Here is a 16,945-nt window from a genome sequence, read left to right on the forward strand (position 1 = left end):
CGATTTTTTTTTTTTTTTTTTTTTTTGGCTGTGTTGGGTCTTCATTTCTGTGCGAGGGCTTTCTCTAGTTGCGGCAAGCAGGGGCCACTCTTCATCACGATGCGCGGGCCTCTCACTATCATGGCCTCTCTTGTTGCGGAGCACAGGCTCCAGACGCGCAGGCTCAGTAGTTGTGGCTCACGGGCCTAGTTGCTCCGCGGCATGTGGGATCTTCCCAGACCAGGGCTCGAACCCGTGTCCCCTGCATTGGCAGGCAGATTCTCAACCACTGCGCCACCAGGGAAGCCCCCCCCCCATCGACTCTCGACTGCTTGTTGAATGAATGTTAGACACTCTCCCTTATGAGACCTGCTGTGTGCAAAGGGGCAGCCACCCTGGTGGCCCTCACTGTTTCCATGTGTCTCTGACGGCCTCTCCTCGCAGGATGGCCCTTGGCTTCCTGGGGCCACCTTGCCCGCACGGTCAGGGAGCCAGAGCAGCCTGAAAGTTTAAGTCACTGTCCCCCAACCCTGGAGTAGCTTTGGCAGATGACCAAGAAAGCCCAGCCCCCCTGTTTCGCACCACATCACACGCTTCCTTTCAGGGTCTGCTCCTGGGGAGCTCCACCTCAGACAGGGGCCTTCCTCTGCCCTCTCCCCAAGGATCCACTCAACTTGGGGGTCTGGGACTATAAGGAACTGGGGTCTCTGAATATACTCCCCCTCTGCTTGACACAGCCTCTCCTATCTGTACCCCCCACCCCGCCTCTTCCTTCCTTGAGAAATCTGACACGCTCAGGATCCAGATGCAGGAGCATATACGCTACAAGCCTCCCACGTGCCAGGAACTGGTATACTTGAGTGCCAGCCTCCTCTCCCCTACCCAAGGCCACAACCATGCGCCTGACATGGGTCCTTCTAGTTGATGCTTTTACATTTTACCGCATATACGCCACGAACAATACAGGGTATTGCTGAGAGGTTTTAAAATTCACACTAACGCTCTCGTATCACGTGTGCCATTCTGCAACCAACGTTCGGGGGGAACCAACATTGATAGGAATAGGCCTGGTTTATTCATTTGAACTGCTGAACAGTATTGCTTAGAATGAACGGACCACGGCTTATCTGTCCGCCCCCGTCTGACTATGAGGCTGTTCCCGGTTTTCCACAGCTGCAGCCACCCAGCGTCCCTTGGCCCCAGAGCCCAAGTCCCTTCCCCGGAGGCCCCATGTTCCTTCTTTCAGGGCTCTCACCTCCTGACAGAGGGCTCCTAATGCCTGTTCCCCCCGAGAGCAGGACCTGAGTTCACCCCTGTAGCTCCAGGCCCCTGCACAGCATGTGGCAGGCACTCAGCTTCTCTGGATGGATGGGTACAGAAGAATGGGGGGAGGGGACTGTGCACCAGGCCTTGACCTCTTTGTGCCGGGGACGAGCCAGGATGGTCTGAAAGAGCCCAGGCACCTGGGGTCCAGTGGTCAATGCCATCCCAGTGGGAGTGGGGTAGGGCCCTGGCCATGGGATCCTCGGAGCTTCTGGACAGGTGTCCCCATCTGCTCTGAGGCCAAGACACAGGGTCTGCCAGGAGGAGACCGCCCCTGGCCCACCGACCCAACATCATCATGGGCCCCAGGAACAGCCCCGCCGACAACCTCGCTGTCATGCAGGGAGCCCTCCCGAGGGCCAGGCACCGTACATTTCAGCTGCGTCATCACTCTCTGGGCAGGCATTAGCCCTCCTCCAGCAGACACGGGGGCCTGAGGGGCACACAGTCAGGGGCAGGGCGGGATTCAAACCAATACCTGAGGCATCTGAATTCGGAGAAACGGACACCCATTTGCCGCACTGAACAGTGCCGTCCTCTGCTGCGGCCTCGGCTGGGCCGGAGCCGAGCACAGAGCAGGCCCAGCTGGTCGTGAGCCCCTGCTTCCTCCTGCCACAAGAGAATGGGCACCTAAGGCCTGGTGCCCTGGGGATTTGCCGGAATCTTCCCAGGAATGGCAAGTCCAGGCTCCAGCCCTGACGGGAGATTAAACGTGGCTCAAAACACACTCAGCTACAGGATTCCCTGAATTTTAATGCCATGGCTCTGAGAAGGGCAGCTGGAGGCAGTGGTGGATCTCTGAGGCTGCAGACACCACCAGCCTCCAGTGCTGGGGTCCTGGGCCCCAAGTGACTAGGCAGTGAGAAGCCAGGGGTCCTCACCTCTGCACTCCTGGGGCTGAGCGTGACCAGAAGCTCTCAGAGCTCCTGCGGGAGGGCTTGGCCAACTTCGGGAGAGACGCAGGGTAGGGGCATCATTGGCTCTTAGAGGTCTGACCCCGCCAGGCTCAGGCACGGCTCGGCCCGGGGCCTGCACGGAGCAGCTAAGGGTGGAGGTGACAAAAGCGACCACAGTTCCCAGCCTGGCACCAGTGGGACACCTGGAAGGGAGGAGAGGCCTCGAGGAGTTTGGGACAGGTGTGCACAGGGGCTCCTGGCCTCTCAGGGCACTTGATTCAGGCAACCCCTGAGATGGGGAACCGGAAGACACATCCCACATTAGTTCTGAGAAAGGTGGGGGGACGGGAGCGCCCCTAGGATGACATCCAAGGCACCAAGAAGGTGATGCAGCCTCCTCCCACCCCTCCCCGCAGTTCCTCAAACTGGCCCCTAGGCTGGGGCCAGCTGCAGCAGGGCTGGCTTCAGTATCCTTGGGGGACGTGAGCCCTGCTCTCCAGGTCAGCAGGCATTTCTGGAGAGTCAATCGTCTGGTAGGCACTGTGCTCCTGTGAAGGTCCAAGGAAAGCTAGGGGGCGGGGGAGATGGAGGGAAAGAAAAAATGAAGGGTGAGCACTTAGGACATTCCATAAGGCCAAACCAACATACCCCTACCCCTCGACCAGAAAGGCCAGAGCTGGGCATCCCAACACCCAGGACAGTGACAGTGGCAGCAGCCCCAGGCACCAAGCCTTTAGCATATATTATTTATTCAATCCTCCTGTAACCCTACAGAGCAGGTTTTCTATTGTCCCCACTTTACAGATGAGGAAACTGAGGGTCAAAGCGATAAACTGACTCGCCTGAGATTATAAAACTTGAAGCAGAGGACACCAGGATTCAAACCTAAGCAGCACGACCCCAAAGACAGGGCTCTTAGCCATTACGCCTCAGTGGTTCTCTGAGCAGCACGTGCTCAGAAATCTGGCCAAGGGACGCCCAGCCCTGGGCCCACAGGCTCCCCTCTGGCTCCTCTCCCAGACAGAGCGCATACAGCGTGACTGTGTCCAGAAGGCCCCAGAGCTGGCACAGTTGCAGAGCCCAGAGGGTGCAAGGCAGGCTGTAGGGCTCTCAGTGCCACACCCCTCACTCCCCTCTGCACTCTGCACATCTGTCCTGTGCTCCTGAACAGGCCCCAAGGGCCCTGGGCCTCAGTTTCTTCATCTGTCTAATGGAGGAACGCCACTGGCTCCTCCCCGCCCCCGGGCAGGCCTGGGCAGTGCTGAGGTTGCCCAGGGTGGGCGGCCCCGGGCCATTCCTGCCCTTAGCCCAGCTGCTCTCCCAGCCGGTCACGGGCCACTCTGGGCCTCTCTTCTCAGAAGTGAAAGGCGGAGGACCACACCTCTCCCCACTTCTCTGAGAGAGAGAGAAAGGAGGTGAGAATGTGCGTCAGAGAGGGCAGGGGAAGGGCCACCACGAGAAGGGGTACAGCTCAGAGAGGCCGTGGGAGCGGGCAGCGGGTCTGGGCTAAGGGAAAGCGCCTGCAGTTCAGGGCTGGCTTTGGCCGGGGCCCCCACGGCCTAGGCCAGCACCACCCCTCCCTTGGCCACCCAGACCCCGTATGTGGCAGGAGGGGGGTTCCAGCGATGGGGCTGGAGGGAGCTGAGAGGGGAAGCTGGCCCTGCAGGTGCCTACAAGCCTCGGGCCACAGACTGCCCAGAGCTGCCTGGGGCACTGGATCACGCCCCAAGCTGCACCCACGTCTGAGCTGAGAGGGGGACCCGGCACCGTAGCCTGGTGCCAGGGAAAGGTCATACCAGGTGGGGACGGCCGGGAGAACCCCTGGGCCCCTGCAGCAGAGATCAGGAACTTGCACACGGTCCAGCCTGGCTCCCAGAGCCCACGCCAAGCCCCGCCCTGCACCTCGAGCCCTTCTCTCAGGGGGCAAGGTTGGCTCCCTGGGGCCGGGGCTGGGGGGTGGGCAAGGTGGAGACCGGGGAGAGGTGGGGAGATGGCAGCGTGCCAGCACCTGGGCCAGCGAGAGGGGAGCTGGGGAGCCGGCCGGAGGCGCTGGCCTCGCCAGTGTGGAGCAGGAGCTCACCCCCGCGCTCCCGGTACATCTGGTAGACGAAGAAGCAGGAGACCGGCTTGAGGAGCGCGCTGACGATGGCCATGACAGCGCTGAAGCGCTCTGTGTCCGAGAGGCTGGCCCTTGGGTAGAAGATGCTGATGTGGATGATGTCCAGGAAGATGGTGACCACCAAACCACCCAGAAACTGCAAGACAGGCCGGGCGCAGGGCCCAGGGGTGACCACGTGTCATCCGGGTTTACGAGCCCGCTGCCCCCCTGTCCCACCCCCTCACTCTCCCACCATATACACCAGACCGGAAGCTCCATTTGTGCCCTACTATGTCCTTGGGGTTTGCTGGAGAACAGATCGAGCCAGCAGGCAGGACTCTGTGGATGAGATGCCCGACTGGGGGCTGTGAGGCTGTGAGCAGGGGTGCGGGGCCAGAGCACCTTCCCCCACCTCCTCTCATCCTGAGGCCACAACGAGGTACAAGACTTGGGTCCAGAGCCTCTGAGATGGAAGGTCCCTCAGAATTCGCTTGCTCCATCTTCACCACCAAAGAAATCCCTTCTCAGCCATCCCGAGAGGCCGGTACTGGTGCTCACAGCCATCTGGGTCTGAGCGGGTGTCGGGAAGCTCCCCTGTGGGACAGTTCAGCCAGACCGTGTCCACTCTGACCTCACAAGGTGGTGGAGTTCCCTCTTCACAGGCCTCCCGGCCACATCTCTCCCTATTAGGAGGGCCCTAGAGGTGGGTTACTGGCGTGTGCCCCGCTGCCCTCGGGGAAGGGCCAGTCTGGGACACTGGTGGGAGCCCACCCCACGCCCCTCCTGGGGAGAAAATGAGCAGCCTCCGGGCTCTCGGAGCCAGGCAGGCAGAGAAGCAGGCCAGACTAGTGAAGGTGCACATGGGCTGCTAGCCTGGGTGGGCTTACTTAGCAGGCTCTAGAAAGTGGGAAATGGGGAAAAAAGAAGGGAGAGGAGATTGGACGAGCGAAGGGGAAGACGGAGCCGGGCCCACGATCACCCCTAAGCCAGTCCTCCCACGGCTCCCCCAGCTCACCATACTTATGGCGTCGATGGAGTCCCGCTGCGCGACGGCCCACACGCCCAAGGCCAGGATGGTGAAGTTGGACCACGCGTAGGCGCCCGGGAACACGATGCAGCCCCTGTGGGAGAAGGAGGCATCTGAGTCAAGTCAGGAGGTGGCCGCCCCACAGGTGCCCACCCCTCCCGCAGGTCACCTCCTAAGGCTCTCAGGTCTCAGGGCCCCTACGAGCAGAGGCCACAGGCTATGGCCTTGTTCCTTCCCACCCCCCGTGCTCCAGAAACGTCAGCACATCCCATCGCTCTGCCTCCCAAACGGATCCGGAATCTGGCCACGTCCCTCCAGGTCCAAACCACCATCCTCTCCTACTAGCCTCTCCCCATTGGTCTCCGTACTTCCACTCCTGCCCCCTCCTGGCCATTCATAAATAGCAACCAGTTAGGTAAATCAGGGGACGTCACTCCTCTGCTAAAAGTTCTCCAACAGTTCTCTTGGAATAAAATTCAGACTCTTGACCACTGCCTATGGGGCCCTGTGGGATCTGGTGACACAGCCCAGCCTATACCTCCCATTCATTGCCTTGCTGTCCCCTCTACCCTGAACACTTGGTCCCTTTTTCTCATTTTAGCCTCACCTCAACTGTTAACTCCGAGACTCCTTCTCTGACTGCCCCATTTCAAGTACCACCTCACCACTTTCTAACACAATGCCCACCCTCTTTTATTTTGTAGGGTATTGCTACTAACTGAACTGTTTACTTGTTTGTTTGTCAACTCAAAGAAAATAATAGTTAACCCAGAGCCCTTACTAGTATCTGGCACAGTTTTAAGTGCTTTAAATTTGCTCATTTATGTGCATTTGTCTTAACAACCCCAGTAAGGAGGCACTATTGCTATCCTCATTTTACAGATGAGGAGACAGAGGCACAGAGAGGTCAAGTAACTTGCTGAAGGTCACACAGCTGCTAAGTGGCAGAGCTGGGATTTAAACCCAGGCAGTCTGGCTCAAGAGGCTGTGCTCTTATCCACCGTATTCACTCAGCTTGGATGGCCCCAGCACGCAGTGGAGTGCTTCATAAATTTAAATGGCATTCCCTGACGTGTACCATACAGAAAACATGTGCAAAACACTTAAGTGTAGGGCACAACGAGGCTTACTCAGAATACGTAATCTCATTTTTTGGTTTTGAGAAAGCAGGCCTCACCAACTCAAAATCTTGGGGAGTGTGACTGAGAAATCTGGATTTTGACTCTGCTCCTCGAGGTCATTAACCATGATTATCACTGTTCCCATTATTCACACCCGTTAACGTGTGCACTGCACTTCCACAACTGCAAAACGCACACGTGAGCTCAATGGTCTCCAGTCTTGGTTTGGCAGAGAAATCTCCCCAGAAACTCAACAGCTAAAGCAGACGGTAATGATGAAAATCAATCCTGAGGTCCTCAGGCCTCCCTTGTGCAGGCCTGGGCAGTGTCTGGTGAGCAGAGCATTGCCACGCTTCTCCCTCACAGCTCCTGAGTGGCGTGCTTCCTTGTACCCATTTTACAGATGGAAACCAAGGTCCCGAGAAGTGGAGTCACTTGGTCAAGGTGACCTGGCTGGAATATAGCAGAGCCAGGACCTGAACAGGGTCAGTCTGAATCCTGAGTCTGCCGTCTCTGGGCAGGGGGTGTGAAGTGAGAGTGAGGGTCCACCCCTAAGCAAATGACCTCACCCCTGTGTCATGCGTCTACTTGCTGAGCTGCTGAGCTAACCCCCAGAAGGTGCCCAGCCTGGCAGCTGGCCTCTGGACACCCTCAATAAAGGTTAGCAGTTTTACAGTTTCAGAAGTTATGCTTTCACCTTCCGATGACCTTACAGGACAAGTGGGAGGGTCAGTAATGCTCTCACTTTATAGGTGAGAAAATGACTTAGGGGGTTTAAGTGACTCACCCAAGGTCACAGACACACAGAGCTCTACCTGACATCCACCCCAGCACAGTATAAGAGACTGGCCCCCAGGCTTCAGCACCTCAGACCCCCCAGATGCAAAGGCCTTGGGGAAGAACCAGAGGGGTGACAAGCCCAAAGGGCTCGCTCGGGCAGTGTCTGGAGGAAGGTTGAGCGGTTGGTACTGCCCTGGGCTGTTGCCTCCCTGAGGATGAGGGCTCGAAGCTCCTAGGGCAGTAATGGCAAAGGCCTCTGGGTACTGCCTGCCCCTCTGACATCCTTGGAACGTGGGGAGCTTGCTGATGACGCTCTTGACGAAGGTGCTATTTAGTCTCGGAACGGGCTGGGAGACGTGGACAAGGCCCGTGAGACACATGGCTGCAGACCCAGGACACACATGGACAAGACCCCAAGGAGACACGCGGACCCAGATCCTGGGAGACAGGTGGACATAGAACAGGACACTGAGAGAGTCACTCACCAGATCGTCAGCAGCCAGTGAAGCAGGAGGATCGCCTGTGGCACACAAAAAACAGGGAGTGGGTGGAGAAGAGATCTGTGAACGTGACCACCGTGGTGGCAGGGGGCTGGGCAAGAAAGCTTTTGGAGCCAGAAAACACCGGAAGCCCCTGCCTAGCACCTAGGAGGGCTTCAGCAATGTCTGCTGAAATGAAATACTACCAACAGCGATAGAAGAGAAGGTAGAGAAGGAGGAAGGGCATAAGCCAGGCGATGCTGCCACGTCACCCCTCCCCACTCCCTTGGGGCAGCTGACACCTACAGCCCTTCCTGCTTCCAAAGGCTGGAGGCTCCTTTGGGGAACCTGGGAATCTGCTCTGGAATCAGAGGAGCCTTAGTGGGAAATGGGGGTGGGGGGGAGCTCAAATGAGGCTGATTTCTTAGGACACTGGAGCTGGGGTGCCGTGTGGGGACGGGGGGATGCCGGCTGCGTCCAGGGAATGGGAGAGCAGCCCAGTGGCAGAAGACCAGAGGGGAGAGGTGGGCCTTGAGGGTCTCGGCAAGGAGCATGGATTTCATCCCAAGTGCACTGAGGGAAGTCACCAGAAGCTTTTCTGCAGGAAGGTAACACGCTATGATTTGTTAAGAAAAGAAATCCCCCTGGCGTTTTTCTAGAGTTCTGCGCTATCCCACCCTTTTTATTGTCCCATATGTCCTTCAAAGACAGCCCTCTTTACTGGAACTGGTCTCTACTCCTGGTAATCAAAAGGGCCCTGATTGCAAAGCAAGTAAAGAAGGAAGGAACAGATGCTACGGGGAGGACAGGGCAGCTGCCAGCTAGAGCTTCCAAAGAAGCAGGGAACTCGGAGCTGGTGCTAAAGGGGACGCAGGGACCAGCCAGGCAAAGGAGAGGGAGGGAGGGGTGTTCCAGAGTGGACACCGGAAGCACAGGCAGGGACGCAGGACCCAGAGCCCCGAGGAGGGGGAGGGCTGGGCCAGGGGTGGCGCTGAGGCTGCGGGAGGCCAGGAGCCCCAAGTCGGGAGCCTCAGTGGGGCCCGGTGGTCGACGGGGGCCCTTGAGGGGGTTTGCTCCCAGCACTGAGGGGTCAAGTTGGGAGGGGGAAGCCAAGAGCCTGGGGCAGGGGCGGCATGCTGGGCCCAGAGAGCAAGGGCGGACGGCCAGGATTGCAGTGGTTTCTGGTCTGGTGCAAGGGGGTAAGGAGAGGGAGCCACCCGCAACAAGGAACTCTGGCTGCATTTCTAGAAGAGTTACTATTTATGGCACACCTGCGATGTGCCAGGCCCTGGGCCCAGTGCCCCACATGACCTTCTCTGGGCCTCACAACAGCCTCTGGAGCAGATACTAGAATCATTCCCATTTTACAGTCAAGAAAACTAGGCTCAGAGGTAAATTAAGTTGATCGTGATTCCACTGATGGCAAAACTCAAATTAAATTGTAAGTCTGACTCCAGAACCAGGGCTCCTCGCCTTCACGCCGGATGCACGGCCTTCAGCGGAGAGGAGCAATTTGGGCTTGAGACAGACGTAGACGTTTTCCACATGGGGGGCAGGTGACATCCGGGGCAGACGCCCGGGATACCCCACCTTCACCCCCAGTGCTCAGTGAAGTGAACGAAGCCCAGAGTATGGTCCACAGCCCCCAAAGAATCCCTCTGCCAGCTACAGAGGACTAGAATAATTCTGTAAGGACGACTGCACCTGACTTTACACAGGTCTTGAGACTCCGAAAAAGTTGAGTCTACATGACAGAAGGCTAGCGCTGGAAGGAATCTTTGCCATCACCTTCCCTCGTTTATTACCGAGTGCCTCCCACGCGTCAGGCAGCATTCTGAGATTTTTGTGCATAGGAACGAATTTCATCCTTACAATCCTCTGAGGTACAATTTCCCCCATTTTACAGTTGAGAAAACTGAGGCTCAGAGGTAAGTAACTTGCCCCAGGTTGCACAGCAGAGCCACGTTTCAAACCTGACTTAGCCAGGTGTTGTCCGACCCAGGGCCTGGGCAGATGTGCCCTCCCGTTACAAAGATGGGGAAACTGAGGCAGAGGAGGCCTAATCTTCTGAGGGTTTCTTTTCCCAGGGGCTGAAGAGGAGGGATCACACAGCGCTAAGTTTCTGAAACATGTACAGTTTAAGCCGGCATCGCTGGCACCTGCTTGGCCTCCACCCTGGGGATTCAAAGGCGAGCTAGGCAGCTGCAGCACTGGGCTGCCCTCCCAGACCTGACACCTGGGGTGGGCGGGACACTGTGAACCAGACAATCACCTCAGGAGTGTGGATTTCCAATGAGACAGCCTGCTGTGAAGGAAGTTACAGCAAAGGAAAAGGAACCTCATTCTGCATCAAGGGAGAAGTACTTAGGAGGCTTCTCTGAGGGATGAAGGGGGTGAGCTGGGGTTAACCAGGGGCAGAGGGGAAAGAAGAGCATTTCAGGCAGAAGGGACAGCACCTGCAAAGGCTGTGTGGCAGAAGGGAGCATGGAACATTCTGGAAACGGAAAAGAAGCCAATGTGGCTGGAGTGGAAGAGGAGAGTGGAGAGGAGGGACAGGAAGCTGGGCGTGGGGCAGGGCCGGGCCTGGAGGGTGTGGGGCGAAATTCTGATCTTTATCTTAAGAGCAAAACACTGTCCCCCTCTGTCTAACAGGAAACCCTGCCCACAGAGGGGAAGGGACCTGCCAGAGGCCATGACACATGGCCAGCCACGGTGGTCCTGGTGTCGGGTTTTTAACTAAGACAAGACACCAAGGAAGGAGCCACAGGGGAGGCAGCTCACATCGTCACTCCCGAAAATCGACACCAAATCCATCCCTCCCTTGACTTCTATTTCAGAAACGGTCTTCATTTCCAAGTGCTCTGCTTCCCACCTCTAGACTGTGCACGCTGCAGGTCTTTACTAAAGGGGTGCTCTTGGCCTGCAGAGCCCAGCTTTATCATGGTAAGAGGAAAGGCTGAGACCCAGGGAAACCTGTGGGGAAACCATTCTGTTTAACCTGCGGGATAAAGTTTTTCCTGGAGCCAGAAAAGCTTGTACTATGGAGTGAGCACCTGCTAAGGTCCAAAACTAGGCCCTCTCTTTTGGGCAGAACAGAGTATAATCTGGAAATCCTGCAGATCTTTAGCAGACACGCATCCCCTCGGTGTGACATCACTTTTGTTTTCTAAATATTTAGGAAACGTAGCATTAGTGGATCACTTCTCTTCAGCCCTGGGAAAAGAAACCCGCAAAGACTAAGCCTCCTCTGCCTCAGTTTCCCCACCTTTGTAATGGGAGGGCACACCCACCCAGGCCCAGAGGGGTCTAATGTGCAGGAAAGCTCCAACAAGAAACCCAGCCAAGATTCTAAAAAAGAGTGGGTATGTGTATACGTATAACTGATTCACTTTGCTGTACACCTGAAACTAACACAACACTGTAAATCAACTATATGCCAATAAAAATAAAGAAAAGAAAAAGAAACCCAGCCAAACTGGCTCTGCCCTTCCTGACAGCCCTCATCTCAGCACAAAAGAACTGTCTGCTGGCTCTGGGGGAGGTTTCTGGTAACCAAGGGGATACTGGGGATTCCCAGGTACTGCCACAGAGAATGAGGGAGGGAGGGGCCTGAGAATGTGCCTGGGCAGCCTGACCGTTCCGACTGGGCAAGAGGAAACACAGACTTGAGCCCCTGGACTCTTCCTATAGACTCGGCCCAGGGGGGCTGCCCCGCCCTTTCCCAGCCAGTGTCCGATGTGTCAGAAGACTGGGGGACGGGGAGGGCCAATGGGCCAAGGCAGCAGGGGGTCGTAGGATGCTGGACTGGGGGCAGGAGACCTGGGTTCTGGTCCAGGGGCCACGTCCCCCTGTGTCTGAGCCCCGGGTTCCTACCCTGTGAAATGGAGGCAGCATCCATCACCCACGTGTCCCATGGGGGTGCCTCAACCGCAGACACAGGCATCTGACGGTCACTGGATGTACCCGCTTACTAACCGGAAGCGCTGTGTGCAACAGGCCCAGAAACAGCGTCAACAACATCAACCCCTGCTACTGATGAAGACCTGCCTGTCACGTGTCTACACTACCCTGAACACTCGGCCCATGTCATCCTTGCAACGGTCTGGCTAGAGTTTTAATCCTGTTTTACTTATGACGAAACTGAGGCTGTGAGAGATTAAGTAAATTGGCCCAAATGGTAATGCTTATAAACAAGAGAGCCCAGATGCAAATCTCAGAATCGGTCTATCTGGTCTGAGTTTTCCTGCTAATAAAAATGTGATGCTACACCACCTCCTGGACCACTAGATCCTCCTCTTATCACCCTAGAAGGTAGGGTCTAATTTTATGCTCTTTTTATGGTGAGGAAACTGATACTCAGAGAGGTTTAGAAATCTGCTCTAGGTCACACAGCTAGTAAGCAGCAAAGTCTGGCTTTGGACAGAAGTCTGTCTGGCCCCAAAGCCTGTGCTCTATCCACTGTGCTACAGGGTCAGGATCTGGAAGAGCAAGGGAAGGGTGGATGGAAATGAGGAGGTTTGACCTTGAGAAGGGAAGGCTAAGGGGGAAGCCGAAGGGTCCTGCGGACCAGGACTTAGACCCTTCGTTTGCCACTAGAGGGCCCACAGGGGTGGGGGTGGGACTTCCCAGACGGGTGGTAGACAGACCTGAGGTCACCATACACTTTTGGGTTTTTTCAGCTTGCAGGATTGAACCTGTGCCCTGGGCAGCGAAAGCGCTGAGTCCTAACCGCTGGACCGCCAGGGAACTCCCAGGAAAAATATATTCCCTATATTAATCTATATGGAGGGAATTCCCTGGCGGTCCAGCGGTTAGGACTCTGCACTTTCACTGCCGAGGGCGCGGGTTCAATCCCTGGTCAGGGAACTAAGATCCCACAAACCGCATGGCACGGCCAAAAAAACCCAACAGCAAACAAAAACAAAAACACCCAGAATATATTTTCCTGGTCCTGTGCAAACACTCGGTGGCCTGTTGCTTGAGGCAGCAAGATCCCCGAGGACCCCCGAGGGCTGAGGCTAGGGGACAGCACTCAGGGCTGCTGGAGAGCAGAGGCAGAGATGGGCAGTGGTTAATGGTGTGGGCACTGCAGCCAAGTATGTGGATTGGACCCCAGCTCCGTGACTTAGAGCTGTGTGACCTTGGGCCAGTCACCTGAGCTCTCAGAACTGCTGCTTGCTCTTCTGTAAAGTGGGACAGTAATGCTTCACGGGGGTGTTGCGTGGCTACAGAGAGGTGGAGGGATGTGCGAAACATTCAGTGCAATGCCTGCCAGGTAGTCAGCCCCCGAGACGTGGCCATCCTCATTACTATTATACAGTCAGCTTCCAGAGTTCTTAACCCTCATGCTACACTACCCCCTGCACCCTCCTCCAAAGGGCCTTTCTCCCAAGACCTCACGAACCCGAGCCCAGTGCCTTCGAAGCTTGTCACAGTGACATTCCTCCAGCTCAGGACTTGCCTTACGGGTGGGGCTGGGTTAGCGACTGCCCAGAGGGCCTGGGCAGTTGCTTCTGCTCACCTGGCACCACTGCCCACTCCAGCTGGGCTGGGCACAAGCAGGCATTGAGCCAATGCCCAAGGAATGTGTGAAATGAGGGAGGGGGTAGTGCAGGGCCACAGGGGTGCATTTCCCCAGCTCCCAAGGGGCTCTGGTCTCAGAACACCCCACTCAGACGGCGGTGAACAAGGATCAACAGCTCTCTCCACAGGGTGGCCAGGTTTAACAACAAAAAACACAGAGCACCCAGTTAGTTTTTAATTTCAGATAATGAATAATTTGCTAGAATGTCCCAAACATTGCCTGGGATATACTTACACTAAAAAATTATTCATTGTTGATCTGAAATTCAAATTCAACTGGATGTCCTGTATGTTACCTAGCAACTCTAGCTGCTCAGGCCCTCCCAGCACTTAGCTGTCTCTGATTGGTATCAGCTAAGACCCTTGGAGATATGATGTTTTATTTCCCAAGTCAAGGGAAGGGCCAGACATTTCATTCTGGGCACCCAAAGCCAGCACAGTTCACACCTGGGGTCGTGTGTGGCCTGTCCCACCCATGAAGTTGCTCAAAAAAAACCCCCAAACAGACTAAGCCCTCCCTGTGGACAGAAAATGTCAAGGCAGAAGTCAGTCCTAACTAATTGGTGGTCAGGAAAGGACACAGCTTTGAAGTCTGACCCTGATGGGTTCAAATCCTGCCTCTGCCACTAAATCTGTGGGACCTTGGCAAGTTACTTACCTGGTCTGAGCTGAAGTTTGCTCATCTGTAAAAATCTCAGAAGGTTGATGTGATTAAATAAATAACCTGGCACACCACAGATGCCCCCCAAATGCGGGTCTCTCCCCTCTCAATTCCTGCGGCTCTGTCTCTCATTTCATTCCCTCTTAGTAATTATTTTAGGCAAATCTCTACATTAACCCCACACGGGCTGGAACAGAGTGAGTATTGACACCAACAAACCTCAGTTGCCCTCATGTAAACTTCTTCCCAGCTAAACCTTCAATCCAAGTCCATTCCCTTGTTCCAGCCATCTCTCCCCCTAGCCGTTGACTGAAAGCTTCGGGGAGGTTTGCTGAAGCAAGTATTAAGGAAAGTATCAAGGGACGTCTTCCCATGTGAAGTCACAGCACAGACGGTGTCTAATAATCCAAATATGGATAATGTACTGTTCTGTAGTCATCTATCTCTGAGATTCCTTCAGTACCAGACACCACGAGTGCTAAATTCTTTGTCATGCATGAGTAAAAGGGCATTCCTGGATACAGTCTCAAAGGAAACTGCACTGAGACCCAAAATGGCAGGTTTGGTCCAAGGTTCATACCTTCCTGACCAAAGCTAAAGGCTTCAGCCTCTCAGTGGCAAACAGAGCCAAGAAGCACTGGGTTGGTGGGGCGGGGAGGAAAAAAAAGAACAGCCGCTGGCATCCTGACAGCTGAGGACACGGCTCAGGAAATGAAGACACCCCAGGAAGCTCCAGTGTTTCCCTAAATGCGCAAAGTTGGCGTTTTCTGCTTGTAAGTAACTTCTATTGGTGTCTGTGTTGCTTACGAAATAAAGACGTTGAATTTATAAACTTTGAAAAACCACTCGTCCGGGATCACAGCTTGATCTGCCAACAAAGGAGGCTACCAGGTTGGTGTTGGGGGTGCAGGTGAAAGGTTTAGCCCCTCTCTCGGTGGAGGGGAGGTGTGCCGCCTCTAAGTCGCCCCTCGGGCTCTCGGTGGGCCCCTCCCTGGGCCCCTCCCCCCCCCCTCGCCTTCCTCTTTCTCCAGGGGAATTCTGGGCGCGCAGGCCAAGGCGAGCCTCTGGGGCCCGGCACTCCCAGCTGGACCGGTCTGACTCCGGGAAGAGGGGGCCCCTTCCCTCCCTTTCCTCCTCCAGTTTCCTCTCGGTCTTTCCTTCTGGCCTTCTGTATCCCTCTCCTTGCTATGGTCTATCCACCCACCTCCTTCTCACCTGGGCTCTGTACGTTCTCTTTCTCCCTACCACCCCTCTTTCCCCAAACTCTCGGTCCTCTCAACTCTAAATTCCTACTTCAAAAGCGCAAACGCCCAACACGCTCGGAGAGACCCGCCCAGCGCCCGCGCCCGCGCCCGCGCCCGCGCCCGCCCGCCAGCCCGCCAGCCCGCCAGCCCGCCAGCGGCTGGGCCACCCCCGCCCCGCCCCGCCCCGCCCCGCCTATCGCCACCTTCAGGTTCACGGCGGGCAGCTCCATCACGACCAAGCCGGAGAGAACCTGCGCGACAACCGCGGGGGCTCCCGGTCTACGAACTCGGGAAACAAACTTGCCCGGCTCCGCCCCGCCCGCGGCCCCGGCTCCAACCCCCCCACCCGGGGAGGGGGGTAGGGGCACGTGGGTTGGGTCACGTGACTGTTGCCCGGTTGCTAGGCGACGGCGTCCGGCTGTTCGCGCCTTAGTCCCGCCACTGCCCAGGTAGTTCCCGGCACGGCTGGAGAACATCCAGATTTGCGTGGCAAAGGGCACAATATCTCGCCGAGTTGAAGTCCCTGCAAGTGGGCTGATGGGACCACCTGCAGCCAGGAGAGCTTGGGGGAACGTCCAGGTACAAACTGCAGATGCGGCAACAGCTGGTATCTCATCCCAGAGGGCACCCTCTCTCCTCCCTCCTTCTCCGGTGAAAGTGGAGACAGTTACGGACCTCAGAGGATCCTTGTGAGGATAAATGAACTAATTCATGTTGAAGAAAAAATGATTCTGACACTTGCTAAAATGGTAAGGAAAACTTATTCAAGACTATTGGGGCAGGGGTTCCACAATAGGGGAGGGAGAGATCAAGCCCAACTCGGAGTACCCCAAGGACAAGTAGGGGTTTATAGGCAAGCAGCAGAGTGAAGGGTCAGTGGGTGGCAAAAGTATGACTAAGAGGAAACATCAAGGATAGGGTGATTCTTGCTAACCTGACCTAACAGGATTCTTGCTAAAGGTAGGCCAAAGACAGACATCAAAAGTGGGGGACGGGGGGGCTTCCCTGGTGGCACAGTGGCTGAGAATCTGCCTGCTAATGCAGGGGACACGGTTTCGAGCCCTGGTCTGGGAGGATCCCACATGCCGTGGAGCAACTAGGCCTGTGAGTCACAATTAACTGAGCCTGCGCGTCTGGAGCCTGTGCTCCGGCACAAGAGAGGCCGCGATAATGAGAGGCCCGCGCACCGCGATGAAGAGTGGCTCCCACTTGCCGCAACTAGAGAAAGCCCTCGCACAGAAACGAAGACCCAACACAGCCATAAATAAATAAATAAATAAATAACAAAAGTGTTTAAAAAAAAAGAAAAGTGGGGGATGGGGAACTTGATCAGATATCAAGGGTCAGAGGGATTCTTGCTGAGCTGACTCAGCAGGATTCTTGCTGAAACTGGGCTATGCAGGATGCAGAAGGCTGGGCTGAGGCCTAGTCAAGAAGAGGGCTCAGAGGAGCCTAACTACAGTTTGGTTAAAGATACAGTCTTTGTCAGGACTTCCCTGGTGGTCCAGTAGGTAAGACTCTGTGCTCCCAGTGCAGGGGGCTGGGGTGTGATCCCATGTCAGGGAACTAGATCCCGCAGGCATGCCGCAACTAAGAAGTACTCATGCAACTAAGAAGTACTCATGCCGCATCTAAAAAAAGATCCCACGTGCCACAACTAAGACCCAGTGCAAACAGAATAATAAATAACTAAATAAATATTAAAAAAAAAAAAAGATAGAGTCTTTGTCAACGTTAAGTGCCCAGAACAAATG

The 16,945-nt window shown here is 55.8% G+C and overlaps 1 protein-coding gene across 2 annotated transcripts; it reads right to left on the minus strand.

The window, feature by feature from the left end:
• Positions 1 to 947: 947 nt before the first annotated feature.
• On the minus strand, positions 948 to 15,534 carry AGTRAP (angiotensin II receptor associated protein). 2 transcript variants are annotated; one of them, XM_061184950.1, is made up of 5 exons: positions 15,395 to 15,534; positions 7,710 to 7,744; positions 5,312 to 5,417; positions 4,279 to 4,453; positions 948 to 2,766 (listed from the first exon to the last, which is right to left on the minus strand). In XM_061184950.1, exons 1-5 carry the CDS (start codon positions 15,419 to 15,421, stop codon positions 2,663 to 2,665), a joined length of 447 nt encoding a protein of 148 aa, XP_061040933.1. In that variant the 5' UTR covers positions 15,422 to 15,534; the 3' UTR covers positions 948 to 2,662. The 2 variants fall into 2 exon arrangements, with proteins under 2 accessions (XP_061040933.1, XP_061040932.1); XM_061184949.1 differs by having other exon boundaries at positions 4,207 to 4,453.
• Positions 15,535 to 16,945: the final 1,411 nt, after the last annotated feature.

The sequence above is a fragment of the Eubalaena glacialis genome, chromosome 3 (genome assembly GCF_028564815.1).
Source record: "Eubalaena glacialis isolate mEubGla1 chromosome 3, mEubGla1.1.hap2.+ XY, whole genome shotgun sequence".
Taxonomy (NCBI): Eukaryota; Metazoa; Chordata; class Mammalia; order Artiodactyla; family Balaenidae; genus Eubalaena; species Eubalaena glacialis.

Coding starts and splice junctions, on each gene's coding strand:
- AGTRAP (XM_061184949.1), bottom strand. CDS start 15,421: ATGGAGCTGCCCGCCGTGAACCTGAAG. Junction 7,745..15,394: donor TGCCCGCCGTGAACCTGAAG/GTGGCGATAGGC, acceptor TGTGTGCCACAG/GCGATCCTCCTGCTTCACTG. Junction 2,767..4,206: donor CTCCCCTCTCGCTGGCCCAG/GTGCTGGCACGC, acceptor CCCGCCCCCTAG/CTTTCCTTGGACCTTCACAG.